Source organism: Eschscholzia californica, unplaced genomic scaffold (assembly GCF_041429995.1).
Source record: "Eschscholzia californica isolate CP2 unplaced genomic scaffold, dmEscCali1.0.p SCAF_6, whole genome shotgun sequence".
NCBI classification, from domain to species: Eukaryota; Viridiplantae; Streptophyta; class Magnoliopsida; order Ranunculales; family Papaveraceae; genus Eschscholzia; species Eschscholzia californica.
In genome coordinates, this window is record NW_028238483.1 from 40,832,103 (window position 1) to 40,844,648 (window position 12,546).

The following is a 12,546-nucleotide window of genomic DNA, read 5'->3' on the forward strand; positions in this document are numbered from 1 at the left end:
GGTCTTCTGCAGTGGACTTGGTATTGGATATAGGTGGTTTCAAAATAAAAATGTCATTCTTCATTGTTTGCTTGCAAATTTTTATTTGCATATAAATGTCAGTCCATTGATTAAACACTGGTAGATTGTCGTTCTTAAACATTTCGATGAAGTACACTTCACTGCTTTTACGTGTACTCGATTTCATATAGTCGAAGGAGCACGTTCAGAGTTCAGACGCAATTTGCTACTAGACCGGAGAGAAATTTTTTGCATTTTTTAAGGCAAATAGCTCCCAACTATGATAGTTTGTCCATTAAAGGTTAAGTGGAATATTGCGATATCTAGGAGTTAAGAAGCTATTTAACGCACTTCAAGGAAATATGTGCTTCCTCCGAATCTCTCGATAATACTAAAAATGTAGCCTACTCGAGCAACCCAACATTGGTAGCGAACTCAACCAAAATATGAACTACGAAAGGCCCCAACTTTGTGGCATTCGAAAAAGTCTTCGGAGAATAAAGATCGAGTCAATGAAGATGACTTAAGGAACATCTCTGTTTTTAGCCCAAAAATTTATTAAGATGCATCTTATCTCCTAATCTTCATCTTCCCCTCTCTTCCACCGTGACAACTTCCAACCACCGCCGCCACCACCTCTTCTCTCTCTTCTCACTATCTCTCTCTTTGTCCTGCCATTCTTTCTCACTCTCTGCTACTTGTTCTCTCAGACAAAGGAAAATACTTTGTTTGGTTAGAGACGAAGGGAACCTCGAGAAGGATTCCATGGAAACCTTTTATATGGGTTTGAGATTCGTGGCTCAGCCATGAAACCCTCGAGAATATCGCTACCCTCCTCAAAGTCCACTTTGCCTTAGACGAAAGAGGTTCGACGAAGGAACCGTATGATCTATGAGAGAGAAACAGTGAAACCAAGAGAATTATCAAAAGAGAACTATAGAGAGGATGAGCAGAGGGAGAGATGAAGATTACAAGGTCAAAATATAAAAGTTAGACTCAAAATGAATATATTTCTTGAGTGATGTCTAGTTTTTCTTGAGTGATGTCTAGTTGACCGAAGTCTTTATTTTCCGAAGACTTTTCACAATGTCCCAAAGGTCGCAGCCTTACATAGTGTTATCAAATTACACTATGGCAGAGCCTGTAATATGTGGTTCTAGTCAACTTCTAAGTCAAACTAAACGTCAATTAAACAGATAAACGATGCAAAAGTCGATGTACCAAACATTTATCTAAACGATCAAACACCAAATCAACTAAAAACTTTGTTGAGATTAGAACATCGTTGGCGTTGAGTACATAGAAATATGTTTTCATAAATAAATTGATTGTACAAACAAAATTGATAGAAGTTTTATACTCTCATGAACCCGTTTCTCCTTGATAATTCAAAGCCACTTCACTTAGTTTTCTAAACCTGAATGTGAGGACACCTCAGAATATATGAAGAACAATAAGAACCAGCAACTACCTTCACCAACATTTCAGCCTTCGTTCTTAGCTGACTCAGTTGTTGCAGGAGTGTCGTAATAAATGTCAGCAGAAGATGTATCCATATCGTTCAGTCCTAGCTCTTCATTTTGTTCAAAAGTTCTCTCGTAGTCCTCGACTACACATTCAAAGATTATATATTACTTCACTACAGATTAAAAGGGGTTCCAACATCACGGACTTAAAATTCGATAGAGGAACACAAATCTTTGATTTCAGGGTATCTAAAATAAACTTACAGACTAACTGATGATCCTCTTCGATGATGTCGGTAATTGGGGAAACAAAAGATCTTGCTAGGCCATCGTCTAGGATTAAACTCCAAGGCTCTTCCACATTTAGAAGCTGCAAAATTGCAAAAGTTATCGATGTTTATGTTCACGAGGGTAAATTTATTTTTATTTTCTTAAAAAAAAAAAGCATACAAGTATTTCACCTTGCTTAGCTTTTCTTTGAAATCTTGCCATTTTCCTTTTTGCCAGTCATCGACACTATCTCCGCAATTAAATCCATGTATTCTATTAAGATCTGCGACAATAAGATTGTATGAGTTGTGATACGAAGTTGTTGAGCAAATATAAATCCATTTACTCTATCAACCCTACAACAAAATCAATTGGCTAGATTTGTTCACTTGAACTTTATTTAGAAGTAGACTACTATTACATGACAATGATTAGAAAAACAAACTTACTATCACAAATTTGAGTAATGAGCCCCTCAATTGTTGTCACCATACCACCTAAAGTGCCACTTGACAATTCCAAGTCAAGCTCTGGTACTGTCACGCTTGCATGATCCGACTGAAAAACAAAAACCAGTTTTTCTAAGAATGCATGACTCGTAAGCATCAGATGGTCAATTGAAAAATGAGGTGATAAAGACAGAACAAACCTTAATAACATCGCGGCTAAGGTCATCCTTGTTCTTCACAAGAACTGTTATTCTCTTTCCTTTCTCTGGGACGTGACCACCAGCCTTCAACTGTTTTAGAAAGTTTAGCATCTTACTCAGACAAATGAAGCAAATAGAAGTACGTCTTCGTAAAACTACTACAAACCTCGGAATTTCGATAGCCGCAAGCATCACAAGACAGCGCCATGACAATCACTTCTTGGAAGTACGGAATTTCTGAATGTTGTTAAAGCTCAAAACATTCGAAGTGAAGTATATTGGCATTTATATATAGCAGTCGTATTTTGCAACATTACAAGAAAAGATTTCAGATTTTGCATTAGTTACGTGTTTTTGGTCCAGATGGCAACACCTAAGTCATAGGAAGTTAGCCAGTAACTACACAAAAAGAAAACAAAATTGTAAAGCTACCGATTTGAAGCGCACAAGCAAAGTATCAGAACGTATTTGTATAATTTAGAATATATGTTTTTTACGAGTCTGACTCATATGTCTACGTCTATGTCCCTTTCATATGCGAAACTGGAACTACAAGAACAGGTACTAGTAAAAGAAATTCATCAATTTTCACTCCTGAAACTTAAAAGACCAGGAAAACAAATAAGGATACTGGTGACAAACATACGCGTTTCACATGGAATAGCACAAGCTCCGCATGTTGATGGAAAAGTCATCACCTGTCCATGAAAAATCACACTCAGAAACATATACATAATGTGGGACATAGAACCGGACACTTCTACAAAAAAAACTAACCTCTTCAGGAGCTGAATACTTAAACAAAGCTGTAGCAAATTCATCACTATTACCCTGAGCAATAGATTTTTGAAAACCCGCAGCTCCAACTGACCCATGTGGTACTGTTGCTGTTCCATTCGGGGCATGATTCGTTTCTTCAACCTGTCCTTCCCCTGAGGCCGATGGTTCTGCAACAAAACCCAGTGATGCCTGTTGTTCAGGAGTTCTATCATAAAACTTCAAGGTCAAGGATGGGTCCGTAGACGGAGCAAACCTGCAAAATATAAGGAAAATCTGTTATAACCATATGCACTGATTTGAATCAGGCTATAATCAGAACCACTGATAGATAGTCGAATGATTAGATAATAGCTGCAGTTTGACAGATTACAAAAGCTAAGAACATAGAACATTAAAATGGGAACTTGATACAAACTTGACACATGAAAGAACAAAGTGGAATTAGATACTGACGGATTCTCGATGAAGCTGTTTCCTGATGGATCATCAAGAATGAAAGTGAAAGATACATCTCCACTTGCACAAGATTTCAATTTCATCAAAAACAGATCAAGAGCCTCAGCGGTCTTAGGATCTACTCTCTGGAACAGAAAAGGTAAACACATTTAAATATACAGCAGTGAAATAAAAAATGAGTGGCTTCACAGGAAATGCGTTTTGTCTCGAAAATTGGAATGAATTGGAAATAGTTATCTCAAACTAGCATACCTTGCGTTCATCTTGAAGGGCCTGCAATTCGTTCGCAGCTCGCAGCAACACGCCTTCAATCTAGAAAAATACCCAGACTTAGTGCAAGAAACAGGGTAATTTATGTTTTTTTTTTTTTACCGGAACCAGCGCAGAAAACAGGAACATATACAGTGAAAAAAATATCTTTGAAGTTTAAACACGAGATTTCAGTTAATCTAACTGTCAAATGAAAGAAGTCAAGGTGGCTGCGGGTTGCAGTTACGAGCAGTGAACAGGTCATATTTTTGTTCAAAACTTCGTTAGCGGCACCAAATCTCTAATACCAAATACCTATTTAAAGAAGCTTACATTTTCTCCAGTGTCAGAAGGAATATTCTGTGATACTCATCGGGAAGATAAACCAAATCGAAACCTACACGGGTCTATGAGTAGCTCACAGACTCATACCGACTCAACCACAATAGTTCCAATATCCAGATCCAACTGGTGCATTTGCCTCCTCCAACACATTTCCATTATAATTAGGAAAGATTATGGAACGAACCATCAGAATCACAAAATCACTCATTATCTTATTTGGTGGTAAGAGAATCACATATCAAGTTGATTATCTCACAAATGTGCAGGATTACAAATTTATAGAGTACGGATTCCACAGCAATGAGAATTCATCCAGCCAGATAATTCTATCAAACTATGTTCTTAGGGAAAGGGCGAAGAATCTGAACTTAGGGGGCATGGCAGGCTGGGCCATGGCGTAGCGGGCTGGGGCACGGCACGAGATGGGGCCCTCATATTATATAGGTATGTAGTTCTTGTACATCTCGTACTCTCATCTTATAGAATATGGCTATTTGGTTTACTGTATACATTATATATGATAAATTGGTGAATTGAATTAACAGATGAATGATATGTCACTACATACATAGAAACAGAAAATACTTATCTATATGACCAACACCAAAAATATCCATTGCCTGACACCAAAAGGTGTCAAGTAACAAACGGTGGGGCGCCTTTTGGTAGACGGGACTCAGATGTTTCTCTAAAGACAAAAAGCTATCTAGCGTCTGAAGGAACATTAATAAAAGACAATCAAGATATAAAAGATATACCGTTGACAGTGTTCCGCGCTGCGCTTCTACAGGAATTTCGAAATCCAGTTCTGGTATCTGGCAACACAAATGAAAGGCATAAGAGAACCCCCCACAAAAGAAGAATAATTTGCATGAAGCCACCCCTTGGTAAATATACGAAAAGCTACAGTGCAGATACTCAATAAAACATTTAGCAGGTAGAAGTCTTGGTCTTCCGATAGTTTAACCTCGGAAATTTTACCAAGAAAGAATCATAGCAATGAAAAAGGAATAGTCACAACTTGGTTGAGACTTTCAGAGGTGAATTGCGATTTATAAAAAAGCGCAATATGCAAGAAGAGGTTCATAACATCAGTGGAGCTACCAAAGTTATACAGAAATTAAGCTGCCAGCCTCTCAATTACATGAGTTTCGACATGACGACATCACCCTAAAATAGTCTCTCCCTCTCCTTGTATATGCTGAGTGTTAGTCTTTCAAACCTCAATGCCTCAAAATTGGAGAGAAACATGTTCGCAAGTTTTGGAATCACTTGTAAGCATTTATATATATATATATATATAACCTTTACGCTGCAGCTATCCTGACTCACTTTTAATCAGTAGAGCATTAGGTACTGATATACTTGGAATCTAGGCCCAGATGTTATGTTATTCTATGAGAATTGTACAATTAGACTAGGAACAGCAGAAAGGTGAGCGATGCTTGGTACAGGAAAATATTTACCCAACCTATATCTCTAAATTGACATACTATATTTTTAATGACTCAAATTTAACCGTATAAGAGACCACAAGGTAGCACAACATGATAGTAAGTCTCTACGAGCATTGCATAGCCACAAATCGATTTAAGCTTGTCAGGGAAGCTTGAAAGTAGGTTTACGATTGTTGTGAATAACTAATAACTATAATTCCAAAGACTTAATTAAAAGACAAAAAAAAATCGGAACTAAAACCCAACTAATAAGTAATGAAACAATAACCTCAAACTTGCACTTGTTAAAAAAATAAATAACTAGAACTTTTCTCCTTTAGATAAATCTTAATACATGTAAAAAAAAAAAGGCAAATGATAATAGTAAGATTTATCCAAAAGAAACAGAAATTAGATATAGTTCAAATCCCAAGAAAATATAATTGCTAAATAATTTGTAAATGTAAAAGAAAATAAAAATAGAAACTAGACACCTAAATCCTCTTTATGATTTATGAATGCTTCATAAGGTCAACCAATAGGGTGTGCCTCTAAAGGCACACCTCCCATCATAATTACAAATGGAATTAGTGTGAGTGTCTAAATCTAATTACATCAGGAACCAGATTTGAACTGGTGACACGAGGATAGTCAGTCCTCTGCTCTACCAGCTGAGCTATCCTGACCAATCTCACTCCATTGTTCCGACATTAAAAGAACATACAGAAGTTTCACCGAGGGTAAGATACATTCTGATGTAATAATCACCCTCAAATGAGTTCCGACGTCCTAGTTACGGAATTCTGGCGTTCATAACTAACTTTTTGAAACAAACGATCATAACTATTCTGAAATCAACCACTGCAATCAATAGAAGTAATTTCTTTATGAATCCAAAACTAAATGCTGATAGATTATCTAAGTCATTTCCGATGCTAACATTATCTATTTCTGGTCACTCGAATTTTGCTACACATACGAAAGTTTTTTGTCCAACTATCTTATTCTGTTATTGATCACATTTAGAGAACCTGATTTGACCTGATGAAACAAGGACTCCAGCCTCTACAGACGGAGCTATAGAAACTCTTTTCAAGGTTTCACGCTGACCACTAAAAGGTATGTATCACTTTAACGAGGATATTCTTCACCATATGAGTTCCCAATTCTAAATATTTACCCTCACAATTATGTCGACTGATCGACCTATTCGCAACATTGCAGAAATATTCTTTTGAATAACATAGGTGTTACATACTAAAAAGTTAGCCGCTAAACTATTCAATGTTGAAAAAAATAAATAAGTTGAGGCAGCCAATAATTCATTAGCATGTGCAGATGTGCTTGCGATGTAGAAATTTATGAGCAGAAAAGAATTCTTACACCTAAAGACCTTCCATGGGCCAGCAGGAAACTAGTTTAGTACCTTGATGGAGGCAGAATCGGACTTGACGACTTGTCGATTGAGCATCTGCAAAGTATCACGTCGGTCAACTTAGACATTCAAAAGGAGAATAACAGTAAGAATTTAAGAATATGCATAATGTGAATATATCAGTAAGTCATTCCAATAACAATGTAAATGTAAAGCTGGACCACATTCTTATCAAGATATAAACACAGCATCTCCAACACAATGAATCACACTTCTTTATTATGTAAGGAACTAAATCAGCTACTCGGGCATGCAGATAAAATACTAAGCTAAAATCCCAAAGTGCAGCTTATGTATTTATAGACACAAGCGAAGTACCAGCTGAACTTTTACGCACCAAAACCTACTGTCAATATATTTACGATAGATGGTACATGTAGCATATATTAACCTATCATGTGCTCAAAGTATTTGTTAGTTTTAAGAGAACCTTTTGATCGCCCGGCGGAATCTTGAGAGTGTAGCTACACCCTCTAGGTTGAAGCTGACCAGCAAACTGGACCTCATTGTTTCTGGAGCGTCATTGGAGAAATAAAACGTTAGGCAATTAAAATTATCAAAAAAAAATATATAAATATACTAGATTTAAACAATCTTCAAGAAAACCTAGTACATAAGAACTTGTTTTACAGAAAACTAGTAGATAAGAAAAAAAAAACTAAGAGAATTACCTCTCGTTACAATGTGGGCACTCAAAAGCCATTAACACAACCTGCAATCAGTCAACAAATAAATAAGTAATGATTCTCAACCCAGAGATATAGAGTGAGATCTTGGGGCATGATAACATGCAAGTTCAACTACGTGGAGCAAATACAAGCGAATAAATAACAATATTTTATTCTTTCCAATACTGTGTATGCAGTTCAACAAATACATGTAAAGAAATTACCTCTCTAAAATGAGGAATGCGAGTTAAAAGAATCCTTGTTATGCCCTGTTAACAGTAACAAAGAACAAATTGTATTAATCCTACATAATAAAATCACATATTAAAACTTGTCGATTATCAAAAGGTCGCGAGAAAAAATATAGTAAATTAATCCCAAAAATAGAAAAAGTAATCCCCGTAGGAAATTAATCATACTTGAGCAGCAAATTTAAAAGAGAGAGGAATACAAACATGACAAAAAATATTTGATCAACGTATAGCTAAGAAAAATATGAAGTTGCATAGTGTTTTCACACAATCTTACATTTTCTTCACAACGCATGCAAAGGCTCTCTATCTGATGCAGAGGCGTCAATGATTCGTCCTCGGCAGAAATTGCTTCAGCAGCCGATCCTACATCGACTATGGGATCACTTGAGCTCATCTTCCCTCTACAAAGAAAACTTGAATAGATCTGATAGATTGATTCCTCAGTTTCTTTGGATTACAATGATAATATCCTTTGGTTTGCAATACGATATGTATTGATTGCCTTATAGCTTCAAGAAGTGACGAAAAATCGTTGCAGTGTACAAGAGAACTCGGAAGTTCAGAGAAGCGTCTTCGTTAAAGGTTTGTTGGTTTCGTGCACGCCGGGTTTCACTCGTTAAACTGCTGAATCTTTCACCGGACGACTATGATTTGTAGCTTTAATTCAGGATCTCCTGTCAAGATGTTAATACAAATATTAAGTTCACCCAATAAGGCTAAACATAAAATAAAATCTCCCAACGAATTTCTATTAAAAAATCATCTAAGAATTAAGAAAACCCATCTACCAATTGCTAAACCCAACACATTTGACTCTCTTGGGCATTTCCACATACAGTTGCTGCTCATGAACTCATAAAATTGGTACTTGATAGAACCAACAAAAAAAACTCATAAAGCCATAAGCGTCAAAAGAATAAAAAAAAAATATCCAAAGAACCCTAAATCAGTTCAAGTTTGAAGCTTTGCTGAGAAAAAAAAATTTATTTTGAATTCACTTTCAATAAATAATCAACATTTACTGAAGAAACCCTTAATTTGTTAACGATTTTGGACGTTTAAGATAAAATGTTTACTATAGAACAAATCCCATTTCTGATTGACGCTTCAAGTAATTGGAGAAAAAACTTTAAATGAAATAACCCTGAAATGTTTCAATACGTATACGGTATACCTATACAGAATACAGATTGGGGAAACCCCATGAAAACCCTAATTTGTGTTTTTGGAGACTAATTGAAAAGATAAACAGAAACAGGGCTTACCTCTTAATCTTTTAATGGATTGTCTTGTTGGTGCTTCTTGGTAGGGAAGATGGGCAGATGGCTGGTTGTGGTGTTTATGTTGCTGAGATTGAAAGAGGAAGAAGCTTTCTAGCGAAGGGTAAAAAGCTGTTAATTCTGAGGGTTTAGTTAGGTTTTACTTGAGCCGTTGGATCAAATTTTTAGCCTGGGTGTGAACATCTGCACGGTTATTATACGAGAATATTTAGCTTATCTTATACTTGATAATCCAATTAAGCTATTGTCAATTATGGTGGTGTATATGCATTTGGGTCTTTTCTCAATGGTATCACTAGCACTCTAGAAGACTGGTCTGCGCCATCCTATAACACGTTGTCAACACAATTCGATCTACTATGATGTGGTCTTGGGAGGGTGTGTTGTAAGCCAATCCCACATTAGTGGTGAGATGGAGTGTGGTGCTCCTCTCAAGAGGTTAAGCACCCTTCACTAGCAGCCCAGAAGGCTTGTCCGCACCATCCTATAACAAATCTATCTACTCTGAAATAAAAAATCAGAAAGTCATCTATCTAATAGTCAGAGGGTGAAATCCGTATTTATCAATTAAATGTTAATGAAGGTATAAATACGATTTTGTAGGGTAGTTTATATGTTTTCAGGGTGTATGAGTGTCTTTAGGACAGTTTATGGCAGCTGTGAACATTTTCGTCCTAGTGACGTGACGTATCCAAAGCCAGTAATGTATGGTGCGTACTTGTAAAAAGGAATCCTTCGATTTATAATTGTTACCCAATACTTCAATATATATAGATTGGTTATAGCTGTGATGGTAATGACGATGGTTGATGGTGACGCTGACAGTTGTGGTTAGTAGTGGCGGTTATGGTTGATAGTGGAGGTGGCAGTGGTGTTGATGGTGGTATTCAAGATGAAAATAAAAATATCACCTCATCTTCTTCATTCTTTTCGATCTTTTTTAGAATTTCAAAAGAGTTTTGGCCCGGGGGTGAACGTACAATTATTGCCCTACCATTAAAAACCCCTTGTGTCGGTCAAGGTGTGTTTAGCTAGTGTTGGTTTTAGTACTATGTGCGGTGCCTATAAAACTTTGCATGGTGAGTACAAAATTAATATGGTCTTAGTGTGTTGATCACTTTTTTTTTTTTTTTTGTTGTTGTTGTTGTTGAAAAGTGTGTTGATTACTTATAATAAAAAGAAAAAAGAGCCATCCATCTCATCAGTTTATCTCTCTAGAAAATCTTACCAATGTACTTACTTGTATATGAACTTAGATGTGATATTTGGACTTAAGTAATCATAGTAGTATATGAATATATAATTTTTATATTCTTAAGGTCATATCTTTCTTTCTTTCTATCCATCAAAAGATTCAGAACTGAGAAGGAAAGAGCTTTTCAAATTGCTAGAGGTGGAAACTGAAACTTTCTACTTCCTAAAAGCTTCATCATAAATACACCTTTCCACCTTCTTTCTCTTCTTCAATCTTCATGTTTTCAAAAAAACTTAAATATATGACTTGTCACTCTCTCTCTCTCTCTCTCTCTCTCTCTCTCTAAAGTCTTTGTTTTATTACTCTAAAACAAGGTGGTGTATATATCAATATCGTCATCATTAATAAAAAAAACCAGACTAGAGAATAGACATCATGTATAGAGCTAGTTACTATCAAAAGAGGTTAGAAACGATGAGTCCCAAGAAATTACAAAACCTATTACCTCTGAACTTTTCTTCTTTGATCCTGCCTTACAATATTATTATCTTCAATCAACTACTTCTTACTTCATCATTTCTGAGAATCTGACTTCCCCTTCTCCCCCTGTGGTGGGAATCGGTCCGGATGGGAAGTCTACGAACAACTACCCATCCAGTCCAGGGCGCAACATGATGACACGAGTGGGTTCAATATCGTGACTCAATTTTTTTCCTTTTATGAGGTACTTTGCATTTAAAGGTATGTAATTCTCATGAAGTCTTTAGAGGAGAGAAATTACAAATTATCATCCATGTAACATCGTGATTTTATCACTTATTAATGGATATGTTTCCCTTGGATTCAAAAAAAAAAAAAAAAAAATATCGTGACTCAATTTGGACCGGAGTATGTAGACATGCATAATTTGAAGAGAGAAAGCATGCCTACATATTTTGTCCAGAATTCAGTCGGGATATATATTGGGCATAGTATCACGTTCATTCGTCTAATACCTAGCTTCTTATTTCGAATTTGTCTTTCTATCTTTTAAATTCAGTCAACATCCTTGTAAGAAATTATAATACCTACCCACTCTTCCAACTACGATTTGGACCATTTGGAGTGAAAGAAATATTAGATTGCATGAGACGGAAACTGATAATGAAGAAACAATAGAAAACACAGTTGTTTTTTTTTTTTTTTTTTTTTTTTTTTTTTTTTTTGACTAAAAGGAAATACATTAAAACCAACAATATTACAGAGTTAATCCTTGTGGAAGGATGGAATACAAATGAAGGATCAAACTGTAAATCGAGTTAACATCAGGTACCATATCCCAATCCTAGAGATCATGGAGGATTAAAGCAAGAGGCAGCCAATTCGTGGGCCAACTGATTTTGGAGACGTGGGCAGTGCGTGATTTCAATGTGGTCTTCCGAGAAGATGTCACGTAACTGGTTGATGGCCGTCCAGATGCGCCAGGGTATAGTTGAATCGTCGGTGGAGATTAGCTCCACTAAAACCCTAGAATCTGTTTCTATTATATAAACTCCTATTCCCATTTCAGCCACAATCTCTAGCCCTAAAAAGATGGCTTCCATTTCACACTGTAAGGCCGTTAATGGAGAGATGAGTCTTGTCTTTTGTTTTAGGATAGATCCAAATCTATTTCTTGCTACTGCAGCACATGAACCACCATTTGATCGGAAAGATCCATCACAATTTATCTTGATTTTGTCGTCTGGAGGCGGGATCCATGGTGATACCTGCAAATCTTGATTAGGGTTATCGGAAATAGAGTTAAAGATTACATACCTTAGTGATTCTTGGGTACGCTTCCAGCAAGTAGCTATGTCCATCGGATTGTTATTGAAGATCAAGTCATTTCTTGTCTTCCACCATGACCAGAGAAGATAAGTAGCCTGTAACCACATATTATTTTCATTAGCTTTTAAAAGCATACCTTTGAGAGCGCCAAGCAAATCAACAGTAAGAGTTTCCAGATCTTGAATATTTGTATGTCTGATTAGCTCCTTGAGTTTTACGCAGGAACCAAACAGATGATCCCTAGTCTCTAACTC

At 36.3% G+C, this 12,546-nt stretch overlaps 1 protein-coding gene and 1 non-coding gene across 3 annotated transcripts; both read right to left on the reverse strand.

The window, feature by feature from the left end:
• Nucleotides 1-1,254: 1,254 nt before the first annotated feature.
• Nucleotides 1,255-10,258, reverse strand: LOC147534913 (uncharacterized). Of its 2 annotated transcripts, none has more exons than XM_086649416.1 (17): nucleotides 9,274-10,258; nucleotides 8,283-8,682; nucleotides 7,979-8,023; nucleotides 7,758-7,798; nucleotides 7,517-7,598; nucleotides 7,078-7,122; nucleotides 4,974-5,030; nucleotides 3,874-3,933; nucleotides 3,619-3,746; nucleotides 3,163-3,418; nucleotides 3,017-3,083; nucleotides 2,552-2,622; nucleotides 2,386-2,475; nucleotides 2,186-2,294; nucleotides 1,928-2,019; nucleotides 1,731-1,836; nucleotides 1,255-1,609 (listed from the first exon to the last, which is right to left on the reverse strand). In XM_086649416.1, the coding sequence occupies exons 2-17, from the start codon at nucleotides 8,400-8,402 to the stop codon at nucleotides 1,485-1,487; spliced, it is 1,494 nt and encodes a 497-aa protein (XP_086505542.1). In that variant the 5' UTR covers nucleotides 8,403-8,682; nucleotides 9,274-10,258; the 3' UTR covers nucleotides 1,255-1,484. The 2 variants fall into 2 exon arrangements, with proteins under 2 accessions (XP_086505542.1, XP_086505543.1); XM_086649417.1 differs by having other exon boundaries at nucleotides 9,183-9,291.
• TRNAV-GAC (transfer RNA valine (anticodon GAC)) lies at nucleotides 6,265-6,337 on the reverse strand. Its single transcript has one exon. It is a non-coding gene; the product is annotated as a tRNA-Val (tRNA).
• Nucleotides 10,259-12,546: the final 2,288 nt, after the last annotated feature.

What these genes read in the sequence shown, in the direction of transcription:
- LOC147534913 (XM_086649416.1), bottom strand. Translation starts at nt 8,402, where the DNA reads ATGAGCTCAAGTGATCCCATAGTCGATGTAGGATCGGCTGCTGAAGCA. An exon ending in AGCGCGGAACACTGTCAACG is followed by an intron (nt 3,934 to 4,973) that starts GTATATCTTTTA and finishes GTATTTTTCTAG; the next exon opens with ATTGAAGGCGTGTTGCTGCG. An exon ending in CCCTTCAAGATGAACGCAAG is followed by an intron (nt 3,747 to 3,873) that starts GTATGCTAGTTT and finishes TTTCTGTTCCAG; the next exon opens with AGAGTAGATCCTAAGACCGC.